The sequence below is a fragment of the Spea bombifrons genome, chromosome 8, assembly GCF_027358695.1.
Source record: "Spea bombifrons isolate aSpeBom1 chromosome 8, aSpeBom1.2.pri, whole genome shotgun sequence".
Classification (NCBI taxonomy): domain Eukaryota; kingdom Metazoa; phylum Chordata; class Amphibia; order Anura; family Pelobatidae; genus Spea; species Spea bombifrons.
In genome coordinates this window covers 369,991-397,968 of record NC_071094.1, presented here as the reverse complement: position 1 = coordinate 397,968, position 27,978 = coordinate 369,991, and the positions used below count along the sequence as shown (strand labels likewise).

General features: G+C 50.7%; 4 protein-coding genes across 6 annotated transcripts; 2 read left to right on the top strand and 2 right to left on the bottom strand.

Annotated features, from left to right (window-relative positions):
* Positions 1-461: 461 nt before the first annotated feature.
* Positions 462-1,626, top strand: LOC128503111 (olfactory receptor 5F1-like). The gene is made up of 2 exons (XM_053473133.1): positions 462-566; positions 661-1,626. The coding sequence occupies exons 1-2, from the start codon at positions 462-464 to the stop codon at positions 1,624-1,626; spliced, it is 1,071 nt and encodes a 356-aa protein (XP_053329108.1).
* Positions 1,627-4,957: 3,331 nt separating this feature from the next.
* On the top strand, positions 4,958-5,905 carry LOC128503110 (olfactory receptor 5A2-like). Its single transcript, XM_053473131.1, has one exon. The coding sequence runs from the start codon at positions 4,958-4,960 to the stop codon at positions 5,903-5,905; it is 948 nt and encodes a 315-aa protein (XP_053329106.1).
* A 1,250-nt stretch (positions 5,906-7,155) lies between these two features.
* On the bottom strand, positions 7,156-17,751 carry MBD1 (methyl-CpG binding domain protein 1). The gene is made up of 16 exons (XM_053473130.1): positions 17,683-17,751; positions 13,384-13,513; positions 12,913-13,024; positions 12,696-12,832; positions 12,289-12,374; positions 12,085-12,125; positions 11,737-11,880; positions 10,910-11,050; positions 10,623-10,679; positions 10,435-10,512; positions 9,996-10,160; positions 9,519-9,608; positions 9,340-9,399; positions 8,955-9,080; positions 8,791-8,865; positions 7,156-8,628 (listed from the first exon to the last, which is right to left on the bottom strand). Exons 2-16 carry the CDS (start codon positions 13,491-13,493, stop codon positions 8,182-8,184), a joined length of 1,869 nt encoding a protein of 622 aa, XP_053329105.1. The 5' UTR covers positions 13,494-13,513; positions 17,683-17,751; the 3' UTR covers positions 7,156-8,181.
* Positions 17,752-21,224: 3,473 nt separating this feature from the next.
* CXXC1 (CXXC finger protein 1) lies at positions 21,225-27,187 on the bottom strand. Of its 3 annotated transcripts, none has more exons than XM_053473436.1 (14): positions 27,059-27,187; positions 26,518-26,627; positions 25,147-25,247; positions 24,658-24,791; positions 24,055-24,210; positions 23,707-23,862; positions 23,519-23,626; positions 23,134-23,318; positions 22,828-23,035; positions 22,529-22,639; positions 22,283-22,332; positions 21,998-22,094; positions 21,751-21,903; positions 21,225-21,607 (listed from the first exon to the last, which is right to left on the bottom strand). In XM_053473436.1, exons 1-14 carry the CDS (start codon positions 27,059-27,061, stop codon positions 21,461-21,463), a joined length of 1,719 nt encoding a protein of 572 aa, XP_053329411.1. In that variant the 5' UTR covers positions 27,062-27,187; the 3' UTR covers positions 21,225-21,460. The 3 variants fall into 3 exon arrangements, with proteins under 3 accessions (XP_053329411.1, XP_053329412.1, XP_053329413.1); XM_053473437.1 differs by having other exon boundaries at positions 24,067-24,210; XM_053473438.1 differs by lacking the exon at positions 24,055-24,210.
* Between the last annotated feature and the right edge of the window lie 791 nt (positions 27,188-27,978).

The window sequence follows — 27,978 nt, the reverse complement described above, 5'->3', positions numbered from 1 at the left end:
TGAGTGCAGATCGGGTGTACACGCGTGTTAGTGCATGTGCGTGTGGCTGCTGAGTGCAGATGAAGTGTACACGCGTGTTAGTAAGTGTATTAAACGGCAATCAGTCTATAACATAATGTCTGCTTGTTTCCTGATCACACGAAGCTCTCTGTCCTGCTTCCAGTTTCAGCAGCAGGCGACGTGACAGGATGGATTGTAAGCTCTTAGGGTTTTTTGCTGCTCTTCCATTGAACAAAATTATGTGAATCGGTGGTCACTGTGAAAATTATATAAATAAATTAAATGACCCCCCAATGGGAAACACAAAACACTGGTGGCGCAGGACCATACGGGGAGGAAAAAACTCACACACCTGGAATACTGAAGTGCCTGTGGAGCCCTTTATTGCTTCTGCGGTGATTCAGATTCCCAGATTGCAGCAAAAACAGGGAGAGATCCAAAACTCCATAAAACCACCCAAAATGCCTCGCGCTGATACCGCAGTGAAACCAGATGCCGTCTCCAGCGACGCAAACGGCGGTAGCAGCAAAGTCTGCGCCGGTGCACCATGGGCTGAAGGGAAGCGGGTTTGCCCCTGGGGGTACTTCCTGGGGCACTCGTACTGTGGGGTGCAGCACATGACTGTTAATACAAACACTTTGCTTCCCTTGTTTTATTCAGCTCCTTGGTGACCCCATGGCCAACGTGATCCAAGGCAACCGGTCGTCGGTGTCGGTTTTCCAGGTGGTCGGACTCTCCGATGCCTCCGAACCCCAGATCCTTCTCTTCCTGATGTTTCTCTGCATCTACCTGATCACGGTGGTCGGGAATATTGTGATTCTCACGCTGATTTCCTCTGACAGGCGACTTCACACCCCAATGTACTTCTTCCTCGCAAACCTCTCCATCATCGACATCATCTTCTCCTCCGTCACCGTCCCCAAACTCCTCTCCATTCTGCTCACCGCCCAGAAGTCCATCTCCTTCCTCGGATGTCTCACCCAACTCTCCTTCTTCCAGTTTCTGATGGTGGTAGAGTGCTACCTTCTAGCCGTCATGGCTTACGACCGATACGTGGCTATTTGCTTCCCGCTCAACTACACTCTCATCATGAGCCGAACGGTCAGATGCGGGCTGGTGGTTGGGTGCTGGGTTTCTGGGATTTTGAGCTCGATTGTCCAGGCAGCTTCAGTCTCTCATCTTGACTTCTGTGGCTCCAACCTGGTGGACCATTTCTTCTGTGACGTGACTCCCCTCTTTAAGTTGTCGTGCTCTGACACGCTAGTCAGCGAGACCCTGTTCATGATGGTCGTGATCTTTGCTGGGATGGGGCCGCTTATTTTCATCCTCCTGACCTATGTCCGCATCATCGCGGCCGTCACCAGAATCAGCTTGAGTCGAGGGCGGTTCAAGACCTTCTCCACCTGCGCGTCTCACTTCACCGTGGTGGCGTTATATTACGGCAGCGGGATTTTCAGCTACATATGGCCGTCGTCCACCTATGCCATGGACAAAGACGTCAAAGTGGTGGCTGTACTGTACACCATCATGACCCCCATGCTGAACCCGATTATTTATAGTCTGAGAAACAGGGAAGTCAAGGAGGTTCTTAAAAAATCCGTCGGGGTGAAAAAGGCAAAATATTAGAAAAAAAAGGGATGGAATAATTAAAATAATAAAGTTGAATTTATCTGATTGTCTGTTATCACTCACTCAGTCGGTCTTCACGTGCAGCCTGTCCCACCCCCGAAAACCCACTAATATTCTCTATATTATTTATGTATAATAAATATACATATATATATATTATATATATGTATATTATATATATGTGTGTGTATATTTATTATATATATAATATATATAAATATATACCATATTGGCCCGAATATAGGCCGCACTTTTCCTCCTTTGTCTTTAAAGTGGGGGTGCGGCAAATAATCGGGGGTTTAGCTCAGGAATGCGCAATTCGTATCGCCCGACGCCCGGGACATGCAGTGCCGGACGGGTGTTTTTTTTTTTTTTCAGCAGCACTCCAGAGGATCTGGATCCTCCTCTCCGGCAGCCGACGGACGTCCACGGGCTGGCCCTGGGGGGGAGGCATATCAGGGGGCATAAAGCATATTGGGGGCAGAGTGGCATATCTGGAGGAGCAGAGGGGAATATGTGCATTATGAATTTAGGGGGACCTTAAAGTGGCTATTGGTTTTCCAAATTTCTGTTTATAAATAACATATGCCAACAGGTACCAAAAATGTTAAAATACATCGATTCCTGTTTATTAGGTAAAATACAAATTCCACTGTGAACTATCTTTTCTTTACCAATACATTTTTCTCAAAAATAGCACCAAACTTTAAGGGTGCGGCCTATAATTGAGCCAATACGGTAATATATAAATATATAATATAATATATATAAATTTATTATATTTATAATATAATGTAATATATTCCCAATTTAATATAAAATATTTGCAGTATAATATATTCCTAATATATTTACTAATATTTCAACTAATATAATGTAATAGATTTCCAATATAATAATATATTCCTAATAAATTTACTAATAAATATATACTTTACTAATATATTAACCGATATAATGTAAAAGATTTCAAATATAACATATTCCTAATATATTAACCAATATAATGTAATATATTTACCAATATTTTAACACATATATTGTAATATATTTCCAATTTAATATAAAATATTCCTTATATATTATACCAATATAATATAATATAATATATGTTTCCAATATAAAATAGTATAGTACTAATATATTTACTAATATTTTAACACATATAATGTAATATATTTACCATTATTTCAACCAATATAATGGTAATAGATTTCCAATATAATCTAATACATTCCTAGTATATATACTAATATTTTAACTAATAAAACATATTATATTTACCAAAATATTAACCAGTATAATGTAATATATTCTCAATTTAATATACTATATCCTTATATATTTATCAATATATTAAGCAATATAATGTAATAGATTTCCAATATAATATAATATATTCCTAATATATTTACCAATATTTTAAATAATATAAAGTAATATATTTACCAATATATTAACCAATATAATATATTTCCAATATAACATAATATGTTTACCAATATTTCAGCCACTATAATATAATATATTCCTAGTATATTTACCAATATATTAACCAATAACATATAATATATTTGCAATATAATATATTCCTTATATATTTACTAATATTTTAACTAATAAAATATAATATTTTACCAATTTGTTAACCAATATAATGTAATATATTCCCAATTTAATATGAAATATTCCTAATATATTTACCAATATATTAACCAATATAATATAATGTATTTACAATATAAATAAATATATTCCTAATATATTTACTAATGTTTTAACTAATATAATGTAATATATTTACCAATATTTCAACCCATATAATGTAATAAATTCCCAATTTAATCTAAAATATTCCTAATATATTTACCAATATATTAACCAATATAATATAAACTGAGGGTAAAGGTGATGGACTGGCCAAGCATGTCTCCAGACCTAAACCCTATTGAGCATCTGTGGGGCTTCCTCAACCGGAAGGTGGGGGAGCGCAAGGTCTCTGACATCCACCGGCTCCGCGATGTGGTCATGGAGGAGTGAAGAGGACTCCGGTGGCAACAGGCCGTACACTCACTGCGTTACATTGTAGCAGAGAAGTCATTTCTTCAGAGTTATCACATGAACAGATATAATAACATATTTACAAACATGTGAGGGGTGGACTGACTTTTGTGGGATAATATATATAAATATACCGTATATATATATATATATATATATATATATATATCCAGACTTTAAAGAAAATCAGTCACTTTTTATCGTTCTGTGTGTTTTGGGAAAGTTGGGCTCCGCGGAGACCCGTGGCCGTCTTGTGAGATCTCTGTCCGTTGGGGTTTTGTGAATCATTATATCTGGCGAAGGGCAGATGAGTTCTCCGGAGCGACGGGTCCTGTCTGTAAGTACGATTTGGTTTGAGTTCTATGATCAGCGTGGGCCAGGAGCGGCCCCCCATCCCCTGCATGTTCTTTCTTATCAGATGTCGCAGTAACAGGGAGCGATCGCCTCGTTCGATGTGTCCCCGACTTTATATAATCTATATATTGAGGTGTTTCTGTAACGCAGCGACGGGCGCAGATATAAGTAATAAATAGGGAGGTCGTCTGATTATATATATAATATATATATAATATATATATATATATATAGCATTTATACAAATCGTCTTATATTCCTGAGGTTATTACACCGTTATCATGATTTAAATTTGCCTCCTTTGATTTGATTATATATATATATATAATATATATAATAGTCTCATGTTTATGGAATGGAGACTGGGATCATGGGGTATTATTTATAGAATTAGTGTCACAAACCCCCCCGAAACAAAGATCTGAACGCAGCTGATGGGTTATTGTGGTCTGGCCCATTTCTGAGCGGGTTAACCGCGGAATAATCACCACGCGTTCCTCATTTTCAGACGGATTATTATTGATAATAACGATAAAGGGTGTGATTAATGGAACCATCAGCCTCTGAAATTGGAGACCTGCAACCCGATAGACCTGTGGAGATCATCGCTCCGTCTGGGGACGGTTATGTAGTTAATAGATCACTGGTCGCGTTTGGAGAAGGTTCCGGGGTGAAGGAGGGTGGTTGGGCGATGGTGAAATCCCAGTAAATACACGAACCGGTCCTCCAGCAGGACCTCTCCCTGGCTAAAGTGTAATAATCAGGAGCCGACGTTCCCCTAACTAAATAAAGCAAATTATCAATGTTTTGGGAAATATAGAAAGATGATGACACAATTGATCTAAAAGATGAAAGCAGTGCAGATGCTCAAACCATCTTTCTTCCAATCGTTCCTCAGCTCGCTGCCGACCCGATGTGGAGGTTTCAGCAGGAGAACCGGTCGTCGGTGTCGGTTTTCCAGGTGGTCGGACTCTCCGATGCCCCGGAACCCCAGATCCTTCTCTTCCTGATGTTTCTCTGCATCTACCTGATCACGGTGGTCGGGAATATTGTGATTCTCACGCTGATTTCCTCTGACAGGCGACTTCACACCCCAATGTACTTCTTCCTCGCAAACCTCTCCATCATCGACATCATCTTCTCCTCCGTCACCGTCCCCAAACTCCTCTCCATTCTGCTCACCGCCCAGAAGTCCATGTCTTTCTCGGGATGCGTCACCCAACTCTCCTTCTTCCAGTTCTTCGTCGTGACCGAGTGCTACCTTCTAGCCGTCATGGCTTACGACCGATACGTGGCTGTTTGCTTCCCGCTCAACTACACTCTCATCATGAGCCGAACGGTCAGATGCGGGCTGGTGATCACTTGCTGGGCTTGTGGCTTTGTGAACTCAGTGGTCCAGGCCGTTTCAATCTCTCATCTTGACTTCTGTGGCCCCAATCGAGTGGACCATTTCTTCTGTGACGTGACTCCCCTGTTTAAGTTGTCGTGCTCTGACACTCTGGTCGGGGAGACACTTTTCCTGCTGGTGGTGGCCCTTGCTGGGATGGGGCCGCTTATTTTCATCCTCCTGACCTATGTCCGCATCATCGCGGCCGTCACCAGAATCAGCTCGAGTCGAGGGCGATTCAAGACCTTCTCCACCTGCGCGTCTCACTTCACTGTGGTGGCGTTATATTACGGCAGCGGGATTTTCAGCTACATATGGCCGTCGTCCACCTATGCCATGGACAAAGACGTCAAAGTGGTGGCTGTACTGTACACCATCATGACCCCCATGCTGAACCCGATTATTTATAGTCTGAGAAACAGGGAAGTGAAAGATGCCCTAAAGAAAGCAGTAGAAGTAAAGAGAGTAAAATAGAACGCGTGTCCGTCCCGGCCCTGAACCCGCCGCTGCGTACACATCTTGGGTTAGGATTAATAAAATGACCTCATAACGGCCTTAAGTACCCCCCTAAGCCTAACCCCAATGTGACCTGATATTATAGGAAACCCCAGAATGGGCATCGACACATAATGTGGTCAGGGTGGCAAATGTTTGGGTTTCCATGACTAATAATTGGGGGCGGGGGGTAGACAGGTAGCTTTATCACAATCACCGGCCCAGACCCAGGAGAACGTTTGTGACTTCTGGCCCTGGCCGGCCCCTGTCCTGATACGGCTGCCTGAGATTATCTGCCATTCTCTCCGCGGCCCCCGTCTAGTCGCCCGTTTCTCCTGCTGTAAAGACTCAAACCTTAATCAGTCGTTGGTCTCGTCTTAGATTCAGGAGCCGTATGTCTATCCCATGCATGTTTAATACCCTCACTGTATTACCCTCTACAACTTCTGCTGGGAGCCTGTTCCACTTATCTTCCCCACTCTCAGTAAAGTAACCGACCCTCTAGTGTTAGATTCTGGTCTCTTGTTCTCCTCCTTTGCTTTAAAAACAGTAATAATAATAAACAGCGTAATAATTGCCCTTCGACGAGGAAAATCACGACGACGACAGCTTTATTCATCAAACTTGTGTTAACAGATCTCAAGCTGAACACCAGCGTCTCCGATATTCTGCGCAGATCGTTTAAAGCCTTTAATTTATGAGTCCCCAGAGACGCGATTCTTGCCTGTTTTTACCCAATTTTCCACCCCATTGATAAACTAGATCACAATAGCTTAAGGTGGAGTAGAAGCATGGCTGTGTGCTCAGGAGAGGGGGTAGACATGCAGAAACTTCCATAAAAGGCACCTAGTAAAAATCTTAATTTGAGCTACTTTCTATCAAAACGCTGCAATATCTCTCAAACACATCAGCAAGGAACTGTCCCGAGTTTTGGGAATAGTCCCTACAAAACAAGACTTAATTCTCATAAGCAAAAGGAACAGCGCTAGTCGGAGACGTCAGGCCAGAGCTCAGGGTGAGATCGTAAATCAGAAACAATGCTTAGAGATGGAAAATTAAATTTTCGTTAAATATTTATTCTTACGAAACTGTACATATTTACCTCGCTTACAATCAAATAAAAGGCAAAAAACGCAAAGGGAATCGAGGCTGGTGGTTTTTTGTTTTTTTGTGAAAACGATCATTTTCCCCGAAACACTTTGTAACAAACTGAAGCGAGTCTCGTGAAAGAAAATGCAGAACTCTTTCTTTATTTAAAAAGCAGCCACTCTCCACGGAGAGTTAAAGGGAAAGAACGGCAGCAGCAGGTACTGCGCAGGCACGAGGCGGCAGCTTCCACCCCCACAGAGCGAAGGCCGAGAGGAAGACTACGGACACGAGTCGAGAAATATCGGCACGGGCGGCTGCTCGGCGTTAACGGGAAATAAGAAAATAAAACCAAAGCGGAACCTGAAGATTCTATGGGATTTTTTTAAACATTTCGATAAACTTTACATCCTGCGGCCCAGCCTCAGTTACTTCCAGTGTAAAAAAAACCCACAAAAATAAACAGAAGTGTGAATTGTGAGCCGACCCGTCAAAAACTACGAGTCCAGACGCACAGATACGCCGGCTGGCCTAACGGTGCCCTCTCACCCATCCAGTCCCTCCCTTCCAGCAGCCAACATGGCGGCCAAATACACGCAAACCGCACTCGACTCCAAACACATCGCCACAAACAGCCTGGAAACGGAGACCCAGGAGTTGTTCATTATACAGAGTTAGGGCTACGTGGCCCCCTGAGCCTCTCCACCCTGTCGGCCATTACACACAACACAAGCAGCTCGGCTTAGACAATCGCACCCGTATCATTCAGCACAACATGGCTTTTAATTGGTCCCTTTCGTAGAAGCTGCAGCGTGGCGTCTTGCGATCCTCTTGGTGCGCGCCGGCGTCCTCTGCTCCCCTGAGTATCACATCAAAGCAATGAAATCCGTGAGGCGTTTACATCCATAACATTCTCACCCCCCCCCCAACTAAAATCCGAATGGAGGTCTCGCAGAAAACTGCTTGGGTCCCCAAACCAGAACGTGGCTTGTAATAAAGGCCATTAGCCCACCACAGACATGGCCGACAATCCTCCACGCAGAGCCTCGGTCACTCCCCAGACATCATGGCTTCTTCCCTCTGATGCTCTCCTCAGCCACCGATCTCACAAGCAGACCAGAATCCCCAGTTCCGTGTCCCTGAGCGCAGGCTCAACCCTCTCTGCCCAGTCACAGGTCACTGCCTGAAGGCCACGGGATTTTGCAGCATTCCGGGCACGGGCCCTCGTACACCAGCACGTGGCACGCCGCGGAGAGCAGGCCTTGCTTGGGGACTCCTGGACAAGGACGATAAGCTTCCAGGTCACAAATAAGCTCCACTACGTCGTCCACCGTGGTGAGGCGGCTCGGGTGTACAGAGTACAGATTATGAACGGAGGGGAGAGGGCGGCCCTTTACAGTCACAAAGAAATGGAGTCCGGGCTGAATGTGAATAACGGTGTCCGCCATCGTGGATTGCTGGGACCGCTGCACCAGCTGGATGTTGGGGCCGGTGGCCGGCAGCAACTCCCAGTGTGCCGGTAAAGGAATCTCAATCAGTTCGGTCATAAACTCCTGCAGGACTCGGTCTAAGCCGCTCATGGCCTGATAGGCGCCCAGGCTGAAGATCTCTGTGATCTGCAGGGAAAAAAACAGCATTAATGAGCAATTCATTTCACTCAATAAACACTACTTTCAAATCATTTTACTCACAAAACAGCAGAACCCCCCACCCCGCGTACCAAGCTGCGCCTGACCCAATCAACAGAGATTAACCCCAATAACGCAGCCGCCACTCACCACGGGAGTGCTTTCATCATCGTCATCATCATCCTCAGAGACCAACTCCTCTTCCTTCACAGAGCGATGCAGGTTCTGGGACCAAAATCAGAGGGGCAAATATCAGTGACCGACACGAGAGTCTGAGAAAGACCCCCGCCTGCCCCCAACTGACAGCTTCTTACCAGCGGCTCCTCGTCCTCCTCCACCACATACGTGATGCTGTATCCCTCCTTGTCCTCGTCGTCGTCTTCTTCTTCTTTTACAATTTGGGATGTTACCGCTTCTCCCGCACAACTGCCTTGGAGCCCCTGCCAACACAGGAGAGGAGCCGGAGGGCATGGGTACAGGGTGACCAAACCAGACCTCAGAGTAACCAAGAGTGCGCGCCAAGTACAGCCATCCCCCGATCGGTAACCCACTACGTATACCAATTACAGCGATCCCCCTATCAGTAATCCACTACAGGCATCAATAACAACGATCCCCTGATGGGTAATCCACCATGTATGCCAATTACAGCGATCCCCTCACCGGTATCCCATCGGTGTTTGCGCAGGAGGTGCTTACGTCTACAGATGTATCCTGTTTAAGGAGCGGTATTTGGTGAGACTCGTCCTGGTCCTGACTCTATAAAGACAGATAGGATATAAACATGGAAAAAATAGCCATTCTCCGCCAGACCCACAGACACAGCCCACCCGCAACTAACACGGAGACCCCAAACAAAGGCTTGGGAAGTGACCGACCTGAGCTGCCGTCTCTGCTGCCTCCTGCTTCAGATTTTCCAGCAACGCGGGTTGTTTGGAAGACTTGAGGAAGGGAGCGATATTCTTCTCCTGGAAAGACAGCGAATGAGTCCGAGAACGGGGGGACCGCCACACGGAGAACACAACAGACCCCAAAACTCACAGAAAGACCACAGCACCCCCACAGAAGCTGAAGCCCGCACAGGACACGGCATGCACACGAGCTCCACACACACAGGACACGGACGTAGCCGGAACCAAAACCTCCCCGGTCACGCTGTAGAGTCTTGTAAACATTAAGTTACAATTTCTCGTCCGCCAAAGCCCACCATGGCTGCCGGCAGGAGCCACACGGAGCTGCAGTTACCCCCAACGGGGCTGTGATGCGGGTCCTCAGAACCACTATAAAGCATTAGGGGCGCCGCGCTTTACTGGGAAATGGATGGCCCCACCTACATACTAATAAGCCACACCCACCATGGCAAAAAGCAGGCACTGGCGCCAGCGGCACTTCTGCCGTTTTAAATTACGGCCACCAAATTTCGGCTTGTCCCGGCAGAAGTCACACCTGCCACAGTCCACCTTCTGCAGGCAGGCCTCACACTCCCCGCACCTCCGGTTCTGGCGGCGGCCAGCGTGTCGCTGCGAGACAGAGGGGGTGAGGGGCAAAACAAAGCCTGTGGTGAAAAGGTGCTGCCGCTCCCCCCGGCAGAAGACAGGGCGATAGAAGTGCTAAAGCAGGAGAGGAGGAGAGCCATGCGCAGCAGAAGGCGAGTACAGAACAAGCTGATCCGATAGGCCTTTTGCAGAAGAAGAGCCGAGGCGTTCAGGCTGCGCAGAAAGAAACGCCAAAGGATGCATGGAAAAGAGCGCCGGACGCGGCCACTTTCTACAGAGATTCCGGACGGCCACCAACCTGGCTCCGCGGAGCTTCCTTTTCCTGCGGTGGCTTCTCTTTGGTAACCAAAGACTGTTTCTGGTCAAAGACAGAGAACTAAGAACATTAAAGTTAAACATGAAGGACAATGGAGGCCGATATTCACTGCCTGAGAAATAAAACACCCCGGTCACCCCAGTCACTACTAAACAATCCAGCGTACTTACTACCGTCATCTTCTTAGTGCCAAAGCTTTTCAGGTCCGACGGCTGGATAATTATCTTCTGCAAGAAACGAGATCGGAGAACGCGGTTATCCTGCCCTTCATCCCGACATTAAACCCCAGAGCGTTTCTTCCCAAAATCCCCGGTCCGCGGTCACCAACAAAGACGCGTCAAGACCACGGTCAATCCTGCACTGCTCTTAATACTCTCAGCCAGCGGCTCCCTCGCGAGACGCCTCCCACAGGCACAGACAGCATCACACTCACGGCTGGCTGAGCCTTGCGACCTACCTCTTGGTTGCTCCTGCATATCCGCTTCAAACATGTCTTTTTGTTCTGCTGGCCGGGGTTCTGGACCAGCTCGATGCAGGCGGAGCAGTCGCCGCAGTTAGTCGTGGAGCAGCAACCCTCGCAGGTTCCGCAGTCACCAACCTGCCGACGGCATTAAAGAGCAGGACGCACAAGCATTACATTTTAAAAAGGAGAGCGCCTTCTGACCGTTACATGGAAAGCGGTCAGCGTACCAGGGAGCCACGTGTCAAACCAGCAGCGAGATAACATTAACAATAATAATAAGTTATTTATAATAATAATTAATTCTTTCAGAACCCCTGAAACAAGCAAAAAAAGCAATTTAAACCAAGACCTGCGCGCGGCCGGAAACTTCCCGCTACTCGGTTTCTACGCGCCATTCAAAGCAGCAGAACGTTTCCACCTCGCAAAGAGTAAAGGACGCGTCTTTACCGCTCACGGGACGCCAGTTATTTCATTCAACCTGCACCGGCAGAGATAATCCGCGAAGGGGGTAATAACAACGTTTAAAGGAGTTATACAGAATCCGGCAGGGCAGGATCCGGGAGGAGCGCGCACAGAGGTCTAGGATCCGGGCAGGAGTGCAATGGACCGCTCGCACGTCTCCTGCCACGTTTCACACGCTGGTGCGTTAGGGAGACACGGGCAGACCACCCGAGAGTCTGAACGGACCCGGAGCCCTCGCTCTGACGTTACAACAAAAACCTTTCCAGCCGTCTGCTCCTCGGTAAACCCCCACTCATCACTCAGCAGTAAAACCGCCAGGATAAGCCAGCGTCGCCGAGACGCTTTGGGACGTTACACACCTTGCGGAGATCCTGCAGGCAGCGCCTCCTCACGCACTTCCACGAACTGCCGAACTCCGGGTTGTGGGAGCGCAGCAGACAAACGGTGCAATAACCACAGTTCTCGGGGACCTTGCAGGCAGCACAGGATCCGCAGCCTACGCTCTGCAGAGAGAGAGAATCCCGAGCATCCCGAGTATCAGTCTAAAGCAAACCGGTGAGAGATTCCAACCGCACTCACACTCTGCGCTACTCAAGCACCCCGTACATGACAGCTGGGATAACTCACTCACACTCTTCCCTAAAATAAACATCCAATGCCCGTATGCCGCGCTGCCCCATTCACACCTCTCGGAGGGGGACACTCACTTTGAGATACTTCTGTTCTCTGTTGAAAGCTCGTCTGTAAGCTGAAATAAAACAACCAGCAATGATTAGTGAACCTCACCATTAGAGGTCATTCTGAGGCACACTCAACAAACACCAAAACATGCCACACAGCGTGGACTAGCATGGATGAGACCGGAGCCCGGCAGGTGCGGGAAGGACACCAGGTGTCGCGCCATCTCTTACCTCTGCAGTCGGCGCAGTACCACATCGTCCGCTTCGACTTCCCAAACTCCACTCCAGCAAACCACACTTTACAGCCCTGGCAGAGGCTAAAACAAAAGAGACGACCACATTTACCCCAGTGCTCAGCAGGGAGTCACACTCACCAACCACTCACACCTATCCACTACACCAGACATTCGCATCTGTGGCTTACAGGACTAACCCGGTGATCTGACCCAGACACGTCTTCCATCCCATCGCTTAAATAACCCAAGCACGGCATTCTCTGCTATAGACTTCCTTCAGCCAATGAAAAAGCTCGGTGCCCTGCGCTGACCCAATTCAAAGCCGTAGACCCCCCCAGACCAATCGCGGCTCCGATAATCGCAAGCAAACCGCGCACCAGCCGGTACCCCCCCTCCACTTACACAACCAGCTTCTCCTCTGTATTGTTATTGTCCGGGGGCTCCAGGCTCGTGGACAGAGGCATAGAGACTCGTGGTTTTTTGGGTTCGTGTTGGACTGCAGGTTCTGATGGTAAACTTGGCCTCTTAGGCTTATTCCTCTGAGAAGACAAACCGGGTGGCATCAGCGAAAAGAACAACGCAACAATCACCCAAGGGTGGCGGGACGGAGAGCTCTTACCTCTGCGTGCGAGATTATGGCTCCGCTCTTAAAGTCAAAAAACGACAAGTCCACCTCGTCCCCTAAAAACTTGGCCAATTCAATCTTACTCCGGATGCGCATTCCTGTGGGACTGCAGGGGAGGAAAAAGAGTTCAAAGTGAAGCCGTAGGACGGACGCCAAGAGCATCCAACTATCTGAACGTACTCATTAAACATGGCCGCCCCCAAACATTGGTCTAACCAGGCGGGAGCGATTCAGCGCACGCACCCGGTCTCAGCGTGGAGATTACCGAGTAACAAGCAGCAAATACTTCGGGATGATAGAAATCACCCGGTACGGAAACATTTCATCCAGAAAATATAAGATGGGACGGAACAGAGCGCGGGAAAACAGGTCCAGACCCCGATTACTGACCCAAACACACCAGGAATATGGTCCCCTAATCCATGCGCGGCTGGCTCTGTACAGCTAAACACGCAGGGCCGTTACCTTTGGTAATAAGTGTCCGTGTGTCCGCACGAGGCTCCCGATTTCCGCGTGGCTGCCCTGCGTTTCCATCCCGGACCGAGGATCGGCCAGGCCTCCCAGCCTTCAGACATCTCGCCAAGATGGTCAGGAACTGAAATAAGAGGGGCGGAAGGTGTGAGCGAGCGCGAGGCGGTTACAGGCGGGGACGTTACAGGGGTGCGGTGAGGAGGTTACAGGCGGGGCCGTTACAGGGGTGCGGCGAGGAGGTTACAGGCGGGGCCGTTACAGGCATGCGGTGAGGAGGTTACAGGCGGGGCCGTTACAGGGGTGCGGCGAGGCGGTTACAGGCGGGGCCGTTACAGGCATGCGGCGAGGCGGTTACAGGCGGGGCCGTTACAGGCATGCGGTGAGGAGGTTACAGGCGGGGCCGTTACAGGGGTGCGGCGAGGCGGTTACAGGCGGGGCCGTTACAGGCATGCGGCGAGGCGGTTACAGGTGCGCTGCGAGGCGGTTACAGGCGAGGCGGTTACAGGCGCGCGGTGATGCGGTTACAGGTGCGCGGCCGTTACGTGTGCGTTGCGAGGCGGTTACAGGCGGGGCGGTTACAGGCGAGGCGGTTACAGGCATGCGGCGAGGCGGTTACAGGCAAGGCCGTTACAGGCGCGCGGCGAGGCTCTGATCCTCCTGCCGAGTTCTCACCGCATTGCTTCCAGCCTACGACACACAAGCTGTGGGAGGAAATGAAACAGACGAGGGCCGGCTGTGAGCCCCGACAGCGAGCGACAAACAACCGCGCAACGCAAGACGCCGAGGTCAGCTCGCTCCTCCAGCTTACGCAACTAACAACCACGAGACGGGCAGAGAACCAAAACCGAGCTCCACCGGCCTCGTCTCACAAACCCCGACAGCGTCTCACCGGCTCCGAGTCACCGATACCGAGATACACTCCAAAGAATACGGCCCCAAACCGCAATGCTGCAGCCACGCACCGCTTAGCAGATCTGGGTCTGAGGACGGAGTTCATCGCGTATGATATACGGGACAAAATTCACCAGAATCCGCCAAAAACAAAGAAATGACTCGCCGCTACGCGTATAAAGAGCGTTCCAAAACCCGCACGCTACCCTCTGCCTTAAACGTAGAAGGAAGCTCTTCGATGAGGAACTAAAGCTTTGAACCCAGCAAAGCACTTCCGACACATCACCGGCTCCACACCCTGGGATGACGATGATGATGATGACGGTAACATGTCGTAACTGACGTGTCCGCAGAGACTAATGGATTGTTCCGGTCATCCCCTCCCCCAGCCCAGTAACTTGTACCCCAGGAGCGGCCGTGGCCCCAGAAGCCTCAGGGTTCACCGGTTGCTGTTATTATTGTTGGACATTCGGCGGGTCTGAGCGTCCGGAGAGCAGCTGAACGTTACCAAGCTGTCACCGCTGCCTTGGAACCCGCGACGCAGACGACTTGTTCCGTTATCTGCGATCCCGCACCGACCTCTCCCCGTTATCAGACGCACAGCCATAACCGCCGTCCTCCCCCCGGCCCTCCACTTCCCGTCTACAGGCCGTTCCGGTCATTCTGTGCCTCGATCCGTCACTCATCTCTCACTCGGGGAAAGCAGTCCTCTCCTGGTGGATTAAATCCTCCCCTCCCCCACAGCGCGTGGCCGATTACCGGTTCTATTTCAGATCTACTAATTAGGCGTTAATCATAAAGGATAAAAGCGACTTCCCCGTTAAAGCATCGCTGTGTCCGACCTCCCTTTGGGGGTCATCCATCTGACGGACACAATTAACCCATTGCTGGCAGAAGGTATGCTGGCGCTATAGAAGTGCGACACGTCTATTATTTTTCCTTCGGTGCAGCGGTCGGCGTCCGCCGAGATAATCGGCTTCTCCGGGAATGATCTTTGCTGTCTTTAATTCCCGTTTAGCTGAACGGATATGAACACCCTGCCGGCGGTGTGCTCGGTAGCCTTACAGGATCTACCGAAGTATATTTGTAATTAACCATTTCACGCCTGAAACGCTGTTTTCCAATTTCTGTATAAGCCGTCCAGCAATCTAAGAAAATATCCGACCCAAGATTTATGTTCGGGCCGAACCATCAGGAACTCGTACAATAAATTGTTTGCGGTTATACCCTAACCCGTAACAACCTCGTCGGGGTAACATGCGCCACGAGTTACCCTAAAGCTCCTATCACCAACTGAACTTATCTCCCAAACACCCCCCCAATGGCTGCGGTACCGCCACTGGTCCCGACCGACACTCGTCCCGACCGCCACTCGTCCCGTTCTCACACAAATAAAGCCGACTTTTGCGCATGAGACCAGCAGCCGACGACACGAACAACACTTTCTACCAACGCCTCCAAACCTTCACGCCGGTTCTCCGTCCTTATAGAAAGTCCGTATGGATCGGCGCCAGCTGACTGACCTTATGGGTGTCCGACACACCGTCCACTTTAAACCGACTCGCCCGAGCACCCAAACCGCCCCCCTCCCCAACCAGCAGCCTGGCGGGGAGATAACAGACAAGTCCCGCCGCTTCACACTGGTTTTACGAAGCATCCCCGCTCTCCACACGTAACGCTCTCCCCTATCAGCAAGAGCAAGGAGGCCACCGAGGAACAAGCATGACGTGGGGAACCTTTACGACGTCTGCACCCAGCGTAGCACTAATGTACCAACTGCCACGTATGGTTAGGTGAGCGGACGCCGGGTGCTCTGCTCCAGATAACGTTTCCTTTGGTCAGTACGACGTCCTACCGGTTCACGATCTCCCATATAAAGTGTGAACGGTCAGCGTGGGAATTGCCGGTTAAGCGAAGAGAGGTTTAAAAAAGTAATTTGATTGCAGAAGCAGTCGGCTTATCATAAGAACGGAACCCTTATTATTCTCGATAGTAACGGCAGCGCGGAGCCTGCTGGCGCTAAATAAAGAAAACGGAATTTGAAAAGTTGGCATCGTACGCGTTCGTCCGCCACCGGTGCGCACCAACCCCGTCCGCCAGGAGAGCCACATCAACCGGCACGCACCAACCCCGTCCACCAGGAGAGCCACATCCACCGGCACGCACCAACTCCGTCCGCCAGGAGAGCCACATCCACCGGCACGCACCAACTCCGTCCGCCAGGAGAGCCACATCCACCGGCACGCACCAACCCAGTCCGCCAGGAGAGCCACATCAACCGGCACGCACCAACCCCGTCCACCAGGAGAGCCACATCCACCGGCACGCACCAACTCCGTCCGCCAGGAGAGCCACATCCACCGGCACGCACCAACCCAGTCCGCCAGGAGAGCCACATCAACCGGCACGCACCAACCCCGTCCACCAGGAGAGCCATATCCACCGGCACGCACCAACCCCGTCCGCCAGGAGAGCCGCATCCCCCGGCACGCACCAACCCCGTCCGCCAGGAGAGCCACATCAACCGGCACGCACCAACCCCGTCCACCAGGAGAGCCATATCCACCGGCACGCACCAACCCCGTCCACCAGGAGAGCCACATCAACCGGCACGCACCAACCCCGTCCACCAGGAGAGCCACATCCACCGGCACGCACCAACTCCGTCCGCCAGGAGAGCCACATCAACCGGCACGCACCAACCCCGTCCACCAGGAGAGCCATATCCACCGGCACGCACCAACCACGTCCGCCAGGAGAGCCGCATCCACCGGCACGCACCAACCCCCTCCGCCAGGAGAGCCGCATCAATATACTGATCGTCCGTCCCCCCACCGGTGAGACGCCGGATACAAGCCAGCGACCGCAGCCCGGGAGTCCACCTGGAACAGTCCCCGGAGATGCGTCGCTGGTTACAGTAACTTATCAGCCGACGGTTACCGTCAGTCACCTAGGTGACAGCGGACGGGGTTGTTTCTTTCTGCGTTATTCTCCCTGGAACGTTCCACGATCCGCAGGCCTGGCGCCCTGCTTCCGAACGAGCGTTTACTGCGCGCCTCACCGGCTCCCTGCTTCCTATGCCCCGAGCCCAGATACCGCACCCCATCAGCTCTCAGACCTGTCGGGAGCTTCAGAGTCCCCGGGAGACGCTACCCAGCCCCTCTATCAGAGCCTGCGGCCCCCTGGGGCTGCCTGTGGACAGGGTAACTGGGGCAGCACTATTCATGGGCAGACACAGCTTAATGAAAACTACTTCTCAGGGTGGGGGGCTCACTTTACTCACCTATGATCTACATGCCCAGAAGCCAAGGTAACTGCGCCCCCCCCGGACCCCGAGAAGCCCCCCCCGTCAAAGCCCCTTCTGCCCTCCCCACATACCCTCCCACTCGGGGTGTAACTTACCGCTCCGGACTCTTATCACTCACGGATCGCTGGCAGAGGCGGGCGGGAGCGAGACAGGAAGCGGAAATCAACTTCCCACCACTTCCGGAACAAACAACCAGTACTTGGACGCCATTACAGGGGTTTCCAAAGCGAGGCTTGGAACTCACAAAGTGTATTGGTCGCGAGTTTGCTGTTGCCCCACCCCAGCGCTCTGATTGGCTCTACCGTTTCTGAAATGGCGGCTAGTGTGCGCGGTTTCTCGCCTTCTGCGTCATATCGCAGGGCGGCCCTGAGGCAACAGAGGGAGCCGAGAGGACCCGAACATATGCGTGGCTTCTTACCACACAGACTCTTCAGGGGTCCCCGGTGGTGGCAGGAGAGCCCAGTGCCTCTCCATACAGCAGGGCTGTGGGGTTAGTGTGGGACCTCAGTATAATGCCCAGGGGGTGTGGTGTGGCCATGTCTGCCCTGTATAAATCTGCTGTGTGACCCAGGAGCTGAAGGGCATCTGCTGGTTATCGGTGGCCTGTGTTTTCTGGCAGCCCTAGTCTCAGGGCCCCCGAGCGTGCTGCAGCGGCTGGTTACTCCCCGAGGGGTATATTTATTTATAGTTAAGCCAGTCCTGCTGGTGGGTATTAAATCACTTTTGATTCATTAAGTGAATCAGAGCATGCGCGGCACCCCTGACGGTCGTCTCCGTGACTAAACTGACCAGCAGAATCTGGTAACGAAGATTCAAAAGTATCGGCAAAACCGTGACATCTCTTCGGCATCGGCGAGCCTGCATCGATCGAGTTCGGAAGCGTTTGCTGCTACAACGGATGGGATTGGGACCAGCGCTTGGGTGAGCGACTGCAGCCCTGTAAGGTCGTCCCCGGAAGCGCTCGTTCAGACGTGTGAGGGGCAGGACAGAACGAACACCGTTTATCTGGGGAATGCGACCGGTCAGCAAATGGTGGAACTGGGATTATTTCGCTCGATCCCTCTCTTGCTAAGCGGCAGTTGTTCTGAATTCTGATCAGAAGGCGGTTTCTTTGGGTGATGGGGATATACTCACCGGCCTTTATGTTTTGCGGTACGGTGACTACGTGGCGGTACATCTATTTTTGTCATGATGATGTTGGGCCAGTTGTTGGCGTGATATGTGAGCACCGCTAGGATAAAGAGGCTTTTAGCAGAACGACTTATTTGTAGGAATTTTGTGTAGGGGCGACAGAAGGTCACAAAAACCTCCATGTATCGAAGGAAAAGTCAGTGGTGTGACGTGCAGCGCTGCTGGACCGGGAAACCGAGGTGGGTAAATAGACCGGTCCATCCGAATTCAGACAACTGCAAATTCGGGGATTCGTAAGAAGCCACGAAAAGGCCGGACCCTCGACAGAGCGGATGAAGCAAAATTTGTTGGCCCACAATTTCATTCTTCAATTTCGTTCACACCCTCTAAGTGTTTCAGCTCCTTCCTCTGCCGACCACATCTGCATCTTCTTATTCTTCACGTTCTATCTTCGTCCGCGTCTTCACAGACTTCCCCCAAAATGACGGCACTTCCAGTGACATCCGATCCTCCAATCAGGGCAGAGGTGGAGTCCTGATTGGAGGATCGGGTGAGCGGATATCACTGGAGGCTCCACTATTTTGGTGCAGTCCACGGCCACGGATATGCGGATGAGGGTTTGATGAACAAGAAGAGGCAGAGCTGGTTGGCCGAAAAAGTAGGGAAACCTTTAGTGAGTCTGGGCCCCGGACAACCGATTTTTATCTGAACAGAAATGTAATTTGTTGCCCGAAAATAAACTGAAGAATTTGAATTGTTTGTGGACCTTTTGCACACGTTTATTGAATGTGAACACCCGTGTGCAGGGGCATTAAAGAGCCGTTATAATGACACGGACTGCTCCGGAGTAGGAAAGGAGCCCAAGCATCTGATGCATCAGGGCGAGCGCTCCCGGCTGGCTGCATGAATGACCCTGCGTGAAACCGGAAACGCAGAACGTCAGATGCAGAAACGCAAGTGTGTGATTTCACAAGAAACCTGGACGAGGTGGAGCCGGGAGAGATTAGTGGATGGAATATCCGTGGCCCAGGGGTAGATCTCCAGCAGCGTGTTAGAGTATTGGCATCAGACCAAAGCCTGATGAACCACAGCTGTAAGTAACCTGCGGTGCCGGGATTTATCGTAACGCTATCGTTCTCCGTGAGACTACATCTTGAGATAGAGCGTTTGGTTTGCTGTTCCTGTTATTACCGTAGCAGAAGACAAGCGTGCAAAACCCTGTGCGTGAAGGAAAGAGAACTTAAGGAGTCATCATAAAACATTTAGAAGAGGATCGTCCAAGAAAAGCTTCCAAACAGAAGATAATTGCTAGGGATTATATTTACATATCTGTATCCCAAACTACCTACTAGAACAGTGGGAACATCTAGCGGTTACTGTAATGGCGCAGCAGTGAGCGAGAGTTGAAGCAAGCTGGTGGCACGGGGCGGCACCCAGCACAACCCCGGACACAGCTTGGCCAACTCTTCTTTCATACTGAGAAGTTACAGTAATTAGAATATATTAGTCTGAACGCGATGAGCTCACACTCCGCTCTCCACGAGCCAGGCTCACCAGCTGTATAGTGAGCATCTTCTAGATACCCGCAATCCGTTCCCGCGCCTATCACAGACGGCACGTCAAGCAGTCCAGAGGCACTGGGCCGACCGCCTTCAAAGACCATCTTGGTTAGATGACAGTGTGTGAAAGATTTGGTTAGATTGGTTTCACACGAGGCTGCCTTTCGAGCGTCGGCAGTATAATGTACGTGGCCAGAAATAAAAACACGTACGCTACATCCGTTTATACATCGGACATTTATTGGCACAGAGAAAGTCTTGCATCACATCAGTGAATCTAGAGTTATGGCCACGTACCACAGAAAGACTATTCTAGGTCCATCAGCTCCGTGTGATCCCTCAGAAGGCAGCTTACCAGTAACATAAACACGTTCACCAGTAAAGACCACAGAGGCGAGCGCGTGGCACCTGGGCTACTCGTGCCATCCCTCGGGTCCTGCAAACCTCAGAGCAGATGGAACCTAAAACCAGGAAATTAGGCCACAAAACAGCAGTACGAATAATGACAGCTTACAAGACGTGTTTTATTTAAAGCGTAAAAAAAGGTGAATAGAGGACATCTGCGTTCTCTCGCTAAAACTCCGACGGCGAGAGTCGATTAGAAGCTTTGCGGGGCCATAACGTTTAAACCCCCCCCGCCACTGCTACCAGGGAAGGCAGGCTGGGGGGTTCTAGGATGACCACCGTAGAGCAGAGAGATGCGGGCAAATCTTCTGCGTATGAACTGGGACCACAGACCGTGGCTGTATAAAAGGCCGATGCATATACTGGCAAGAAGGTTCCCGTAGCCTTTCTGTACTATTAAAAAGACCCAAACCACCGGGTCGGAAGAGAACGCGGTAACGACATCCCCAAAGAGACCACGCAGGCTCCTACACGTCTCTGCTTCAAAACCATTCACTTTCCGCAAACACTGCGTTAGCGAGCTCAGTGCGAGCCAGTGCCGCGTATGCGCGTTAAATACACATGACTTTGTTGTTTGAGAAAGTGTGAGCTGTAATGAACCGGGAATTCTGATTAGATGAACCAAACAAACTAAAAAAATCAAATACAGAAACTCCCTACCTAGCAGGAAGTTACCACGGACTGCTCAGAAACAAATAAAACTCCAGGGAGATCCATTTAGTTATAAGTCTTAGAACATTAACCCGAAGCACCGTCTACGTTGGCGGCTTCGTCTTTCTCAGCGCTCCATGTTGGTGCGGAGGTCCGTGGTTACCGGGTCGTGCTGAATCGTCTGGTGCAACATAAGCGCCAGAAGGCCGGCTCTGTTGGTCATCGCCATACGGACGTTACGCTCCTGTTCAAACAGTTCGTCCAGCTTGTACCACTGAAAAGCAAGCAAAACACGTGTGCAGATGTCACGCAACACTGGAAGGCAGGCAAGCTAAACACCTGTATAAGGTCTCGGGGAGAGGTATGGGGCGTGCGAGTAAGACATTGGGATGCAGTGATCCTGCGGTGGAAACTTACCACACGAACGCGCTCAAGGTCCACCTCTGCCCGGCGGAGCTTCTCCCAGCAGTAATGTCGGTTACACTTTCTCTTCGGGATTCTGCAAAATTCACCTGTCAGCTCGAAGACGTCTTTCACCATAGGGCAGCCACACACCTCGTCTGCGGGGACCTAGTGCCAAATGGTACATAAGGTGGTCAGCAGCGGCGTACACGCGAGACCGGCCGTCTCCAATGCAGAAACCACCTAGAAATGGAAAGTTTACCTTTGGGTCTCGGGAATGCTCTGGACACAGAACCTGAAGCCGCTTGCAGTAGGTTTTACTCTGTGGATTGTACACGTCGCAGAAAAGACGCGTGGCCCTGGAAAGGGACGGCAGTAAATTCCAGGCTCACATGCAAGCAAAGGCTCGGAGTAACCGAAGGAGAAGCACAGTAACAAAAATATTCGAGAGGAGACAGAACGGTGTGAGCATAAGGCGAGTGAGTGAGGAGGGGGACACTAAACAGCCAACAAAAAAAGTTACCCCCTGCCCCATACCCTTCCTTACCCTTCAATCCTTGTTGGGTACATGGATCCAAAGGACGTCTGACTCTCATACTGTGGGAGATAAAACACATCACACCTGAAGCTCTCTCTGCAGCAGATGTATATTATTTAAACAATGTCCTATTTAAGTGCTGCCCACAGTCTGATGCCAGCAGCAGTCCGACCAACAGACCTGTAAAACTGGCCTGACCTCGGACCCAAACCCAATAGACCCTACTCCAGGAACCAGTACAGATAAAGAACTGACCTTAGCATAGCAGCGCTCCATGTGCCTCAAAGCAACTTTGGGGTTGATGGGATGGCCACAGGACACACAGAAGATCTGCAGGTCAGTGTCATCGCTGTCACCGTCGTTGGTCTGAAGGGAGAATGCAGATTAAGAAAAGCAGCTCTAGTGTGGTTACGCTCACGATACTGGTTCTGCATCGCAAGTCTCCAATCTAATCGCCCTGACCATGAAGTACCCCACCACAGTGGCAGGTCCCCAATGCTAGCTCCCTCTTGCAGAAACATCAGATGTTCCCTCAGACCCTCCACCCCGGTCACCTCTTCATCCTCTCGAATATGCTGCTGTTTGGCTTTACTGATCACCGCCTCCAGCTCGTGAAACTTTCTCTCCATCTCCTGCAGTTTGGTGCGAGCCTGTTGCTGCTCCCGACGGATCCGTTCCAATAACTTCTTTCCTTGTTCCTCTGCTATACAAGGGCTCTGCTGCCACTGCTGGATACGCTGAGGAAGGATCTCATAGATCCGGCTAAAAGCAAAAAAAAGGCAGATGTGATTCTAACATCAACGCCAAAGAAGCATCTCACGCCACGGGTAGAAACGTACAGGCCGTGCCACCAGACTCACTTGGCCGCCAGCTTCATGCCGCAGTCGTCAGAGCAGTACTTGGAGGTTGCTCGAGCGGGCTGTACACAGCTGGGTCCCAGACACTGGCGGAGGGAAGAGAAGTCCCGGCTCTCCGTGCGGTCGGTGTGCTTCGCTTTGTCCTTGTGCCTCTGCTTCTGTTTGTGTCTCTTACCCTTTTCGTCTTTCTGAATCAAGAAAGGGACCACTTAACAGTGAACACCCACAACGGCAACGACCCCAACAGGCAGATCCCGAAAACCCAAGTAACGCTACACAATAAGCAAAGGGCGACGGCGCTCAGTACGATGTTCGGCTTCGAAGGCAGACAAAAGCACCCTGCGAAGTCATTTCGTATTAAACGGGAGCAGTCAGAATAAGCCGTCACCTTTTTCTCAGACTTCTTCTCACGTCTCTTCACGTGCTTGACCTTCACAGCTCTCTTTCTCAGAACAGAGTCCAGGAATGGAGTATCATCCGTGTCACTGAGCCATGGCTGCGGAGACAAGTTCTTAGGTTAAAATGATGTATGATCCACGTGAACCCCCCCCCCCCCTCGCAGTACAGCTCACACACCAGGTTATGGTCATCAAAGGCTCCTCCAGCGCACAGCTCCTGATATAATTCTGGATCCAGCGCGAGGTCGTCGTCCGACAGAGAACCGGCGAGGCTGGTCGGCTCCGGCGTATCCCTGAACCCCGATGACTCGTCGTCTCGCACGCGCAACATTTTCTGAGAGAAAACGACAAAGCACGAGAGGCGCGCAGCGACACGTCAGGGAGGAGAACAGTCATACCCAACCGATCTACACCGAGGGCTGCGGTTATTAACGAGTGCTCGGGGGATACACGAGGGGCGAGACATACTGTTTTAAGGAGATCACGCTTTGGACGGGGTAGGGCAATGCCGTCCAAACACTCTTACCCTGGCCCTCACTTGGCATTGACGGAGCCGGCACTTTTGCCGAATCTTGTTGGGACCCCCAAACTTCTTCATATCTCTGCAGAAGTCACACTGACCACAATCCTCATTACGGCTACACGACTCGCACTCCCCGCACATGCGTGCAGAACGCTTAATCTGGTGGCAGAGATTAGTTCATTAAGTCACATGATAAGCCGGTTACAGTTCCTTGGATACTACCGTCTGCCCTCTGACATCACCATCCGCGCTCACAGGGGCCGTATGACTGAGCGCAGACGTCCCAAGCGCCTCGCTTTAAATTTATCAACATTAAACCCTCTCGCCATTCTTCGAACATTAAACCGCAGCTTACGCGCTCTCCCCCGTTCTTCCAACATTAAACTGCAGGTGCCCCCCCTCTCCCCCGTTCTTCCAACATTAAACTGCAGGTGCCCCCCTCTCCATTCTTCTAACATTAAACTGCAGCTGCCCAGCGCTCCCCATTCTTGTAATATTAACCTGCAGGTGCCCCCCCTCTCCCCCATTCTTGTAACATTAACCTGCAGCCGCCGCGCCCCCCCATTGCTTTAATTCACTTTATTATGCATTTGGTTATGTGGTTACTTTGCTGCTGCTGCTGCTGCTGTTTTTCCTCCTGTCGCTCTTGTAGTTCTCTTCGCTCTCCTCCCGATCCGTTTCTCGCTCCCTCTCCTTGGATTTCTTGTGTCTGTATTTTATTTCCAGAGTTGGGTTTTTGTCTAGAAAAATTAGAAATAAATTGTCATAAAGTTTTTCTTATGATTCCCAATATGATTTAGACTGGTGCTAAATGGTTAGTAGCGATCATGTTTCCAATTTCCCCCACCAGCCCCCTCTTCACCCCAACACTGCATGCCCTCCAACTGGCCCCCTCCCCCTTACCTCGGCACTGCATGCTCCCCACTGGGCCCCTCCTCCTTACCCCAGCACTGCATGCTCCCCACTGGCCCCCTCCTCCTTACCCCGGCACTGCATGCTCCCCACTGGCCCCCTCCTCCTTACCCCGGCACTGCATGCCCCCCACTGGCCCCCTCCTCCTTACCCTGGCATGCTCCCCAATTGCCTCCTCCTTACCCCGGCACTGCATGCAGTACCACTCGCGTATAGCCTTTGCCATCTTCTCTGTAATGTTGATGCAGTGTCCATGGAACCACTCATTGCAGTGATCGCAGCCGCTGTGTGGGATTAAGACAGTTTATGGCGTGCTGGGTATAGGTGAGATATGCGTGTAGCTGCGGTGTGTATAGGTGAGATATGCGTGTAGCTGCGGTGTGTATAGGTGAGATATGCGTGTGTGTACCTGCGGTGTGTATAGGTGAGATATGCGTGTGTGTACCTGCGGTGTGTATAGGTGAGATATGCGAGCGTGTAGCTGCGGTGTGTATAGGTGAGATATGCGTGTAGCTGCGGTGTGTATAGGTGAGATATGCGTGTAGCTGCGGTGTGTATAGGTGAGATATGCGTGTGTGTACCTGCGGTGTGTATAGGTGAGATATGCGTGTAGCTGCGGTGTGTATAGGTGAGATATGCGTGTAGCTGCAGTGTGTATAGGTGAGACATGCGTGCGTGTAGCTGCGGTGTGTATAGGTGAGATATGCGAGCGTGTAGCTGCGGTGTGTATAGGTGAGATATGCGTGTGTGTAGCTGCGGTGTGTATAGGTGAGATATGCGTGTGTGTACCTGCGGTGTGTATAGGTGAGATATGCGTGTGTGTAGCTGCGGTGTGTATAGGTGAGATATGCGTGTAGCTGCGGTGTGTATAGGTGAGATATGCGTGTGTGTAGCTGCGGTGTGTATAGGTGAGATATGGGTGTAGCTGCGGTGTGTATAGGTGAGATATGCGTGTAGCTGCGGTGTGTACAGGTTAGATATGCGTGTGTGTAGCTCCGGTGTGTATAGGTGAGATATGCGTGCATGTAGCTGCGGTGTGTATAGGTGAGATATGCGAGCGTGTAGCTGCAGTGTGTATAGGTGAGACATGCGTGCGTGTAGCTGCAGTGTGTATAGGTGAGACATGCGTGCGTGTACCTGCGGTGTGTATAGGTGAGATACGCGTGCATGTAGCTGCGGTGTGTATAGGTGAGACATGCGTGCGTGTACCTGCGGTGTGTATAGGTGAGATATGCGTGCGTGTACCTGCGGTGTGTATAGGTGAGATACGCGTGCGTGTAGCTGCGGTGTGTACAGGTGAGATATGCGTGTGTGTAGATGCGGTGTGTATAGGTGTGATATACGTGTGTGTAGTTGCGGTGTGTATAGGTGAGATATGCGTGTAGTTGTGTCATGTGCGAGTGGTGCTTGTGTGTGTATGTATAGGTGACATATATGGTGCTGCGTGTAGCTGCGGCACGTACTGTGTGTAGCTGCAGTGTGTATAGGTGACATATGTGGTGCGCGTGTAGGTACTGCGTGTAATGCGTGTACACATGTGACCTCGCTCCTCACATCATGAAGCAGTTGATGTCGGGCTTGCGGCACACGCAGTACACCGGGGCGTTCTCGCCGTTCTCCGTCTCCCCGAGTCCGGCCAGCTCGGGGTCTGAAAACTCGCTCTCCTGCGGACAGAAGGAACCAATCACAAGAGCCCGTCTTACTCCTGGGGGGGGGCAGTTATATTATACACAGTTCAGGGGGAGCTCGGCCTTTATTATGCATGATACAGTTGGGGGCAGTTTGAGTGATTATACAGTATCCAGTGTTCTGGGGCGCTTTGCACTATACACCATGCTGAGGGAGGGGTTAGCTTGCACTATACACAGTTTGGGGAAGGGGCAGTTTGCTCTATACGGTGCTGTGGAGGGTAATTTGAAGTATACACAGTGCCGAGCGGGGGGGGGGGTTGACGACACTCTACACTATTCATGGTACCGGGGGTTCAGTATGCGGGGTGCCGGGGCTGTTATATGAGGCACGGATGAGTTTTGTGGCCCGGGGCCCCTCCGCGCAGATCATATAAACACTTATTATCCGTATGTTTTGTTCTCACCATCTTGTCCGCTTCCGGTCTTGATGTTAGCTCCTGGGAAACTCGTACTTCCGCTTCCGGTCCTGGCGTGACGTTACGGGGCGGATCTGACTGATTGACAGTTGGAGACCTGGGTCTTAATATACGCAGATCTCTGTATAAAACCCCGACCTCTGTAAAACACAACAGCCCGGCCTCTGTATAACACCCTGACCTCTGTATATCATAACACTCTGTATAACACCCCAACCTCTGTATAACATAACACTCTGTATAAAACCTGGACCTCTGTATAACAACACTCTGTATAACACCCCGGCCTCTGTATAACATAACACTCTGTATAACACTCCGGCCTCTGTATAACATAACACTCTGTATAACACCCCAGCCTCTGTATAACATAACACTGTGTATAACACCCCGGCCTCTGAATAACATAACACTCTGTATAACACCCCGGCCTCTGAATAACATAACACTCTGTATAACACCCCGGCCTCTGAATAACATAACACTCTGTGTAACACCCCGGCCTCTGTATAAGACACACTTTGTTTGGGAGTTTGAGATAGTTGTCGGGGTTCTCAGCGTTTCCGCGCTTATGGACAAAAAATGTCTGAACCCCCCCCATTCCCTCTCTCCTCTCTCTCTCTCTCATTCTTCCCTCTCTCCGTTTCTCCCTCTCTTCTCTGCGCTCTGTCACTCTCTCTCTCATTCCCCCCTTATTCTCCTCTCTCTCTCGCTCTCGCTCCCTCATTCTCCTCTCTCTCGTTCCCCCTCTCTCTCCTCTCTCATTCTCCTCTCTCTCTGTCACTCTCTCTCTCTCGTTCCCCCTCATTCTCCTCTCTCTCTCTCCCTCTCTCTCTCTCTCTCTCTCTCTCTCCCTCTCTCTCTCTCTCTCTCTCTCTCTCTCTCTCTCTCTCTCTCTCTCTCTCTCT

Bases quoted from the DNA above. Each gene is read 5' to 3' on its own strand.
- LOC128503111 (XM_053473133.1), top strand. From the start codon at position 462: ATGCCTCGCGCTGATACCGCAGTGAAACCAGATGCCGTCTCCAGCGAC. The intron at 567-660 runs GTTTGCCCCTGG...TGTTTTATTCAG, and splicing joins CATGGGCTGAAGGGAAGCGG to CTCCTTGGTGACCCCATGGC.
- LOC128503110 (XM_053473131.1), top strand. From the start codon at position 4,958: ATGTGGAGGTTTCAGCAGGAGAACCGGTCGTCGGTGTCGGTTTTCCAG.
- MBD1 (XM_053473130.1), bottom strand. From the start codon at position 13,493: ATGTCTGAAGGCTGGGAGGCCTGGCCGATCCTCGGTCCGGGATGGAAA. The intron at 12,126-12,288 runs GTAAGAGATGGC...GTTTTATTTCAG, and splicing joins GTACTGCGCCGACTGCAGAG to CTTACAGACGAGCTTTCAAC. The intron at 11,881-12,084 runs GTGAGTGTCCCC...CTCTCTCTGCAG, and splicing joins GAGAACAGAAGTATCTCAAA to AGCGTAGGCTGCGGATCCTG.
- CXXC1 (XM_053473436.1), bottom strand. The intron at 24,211-24,657 runs GTAACCACATAA...CTCTGCCACCAG, and splicing joins GCAGCAGCAGCAGCAGCAAA to ATTAAGCGTTCTGCACGCAT. The intron at 21,904-21,997 runs GTAAACTTTCCA...ATTTGGCACTAG, and splicing joins AGCATTCCCGAGACCCAAAG to GTCCCCGCAGACGAGGTGTG.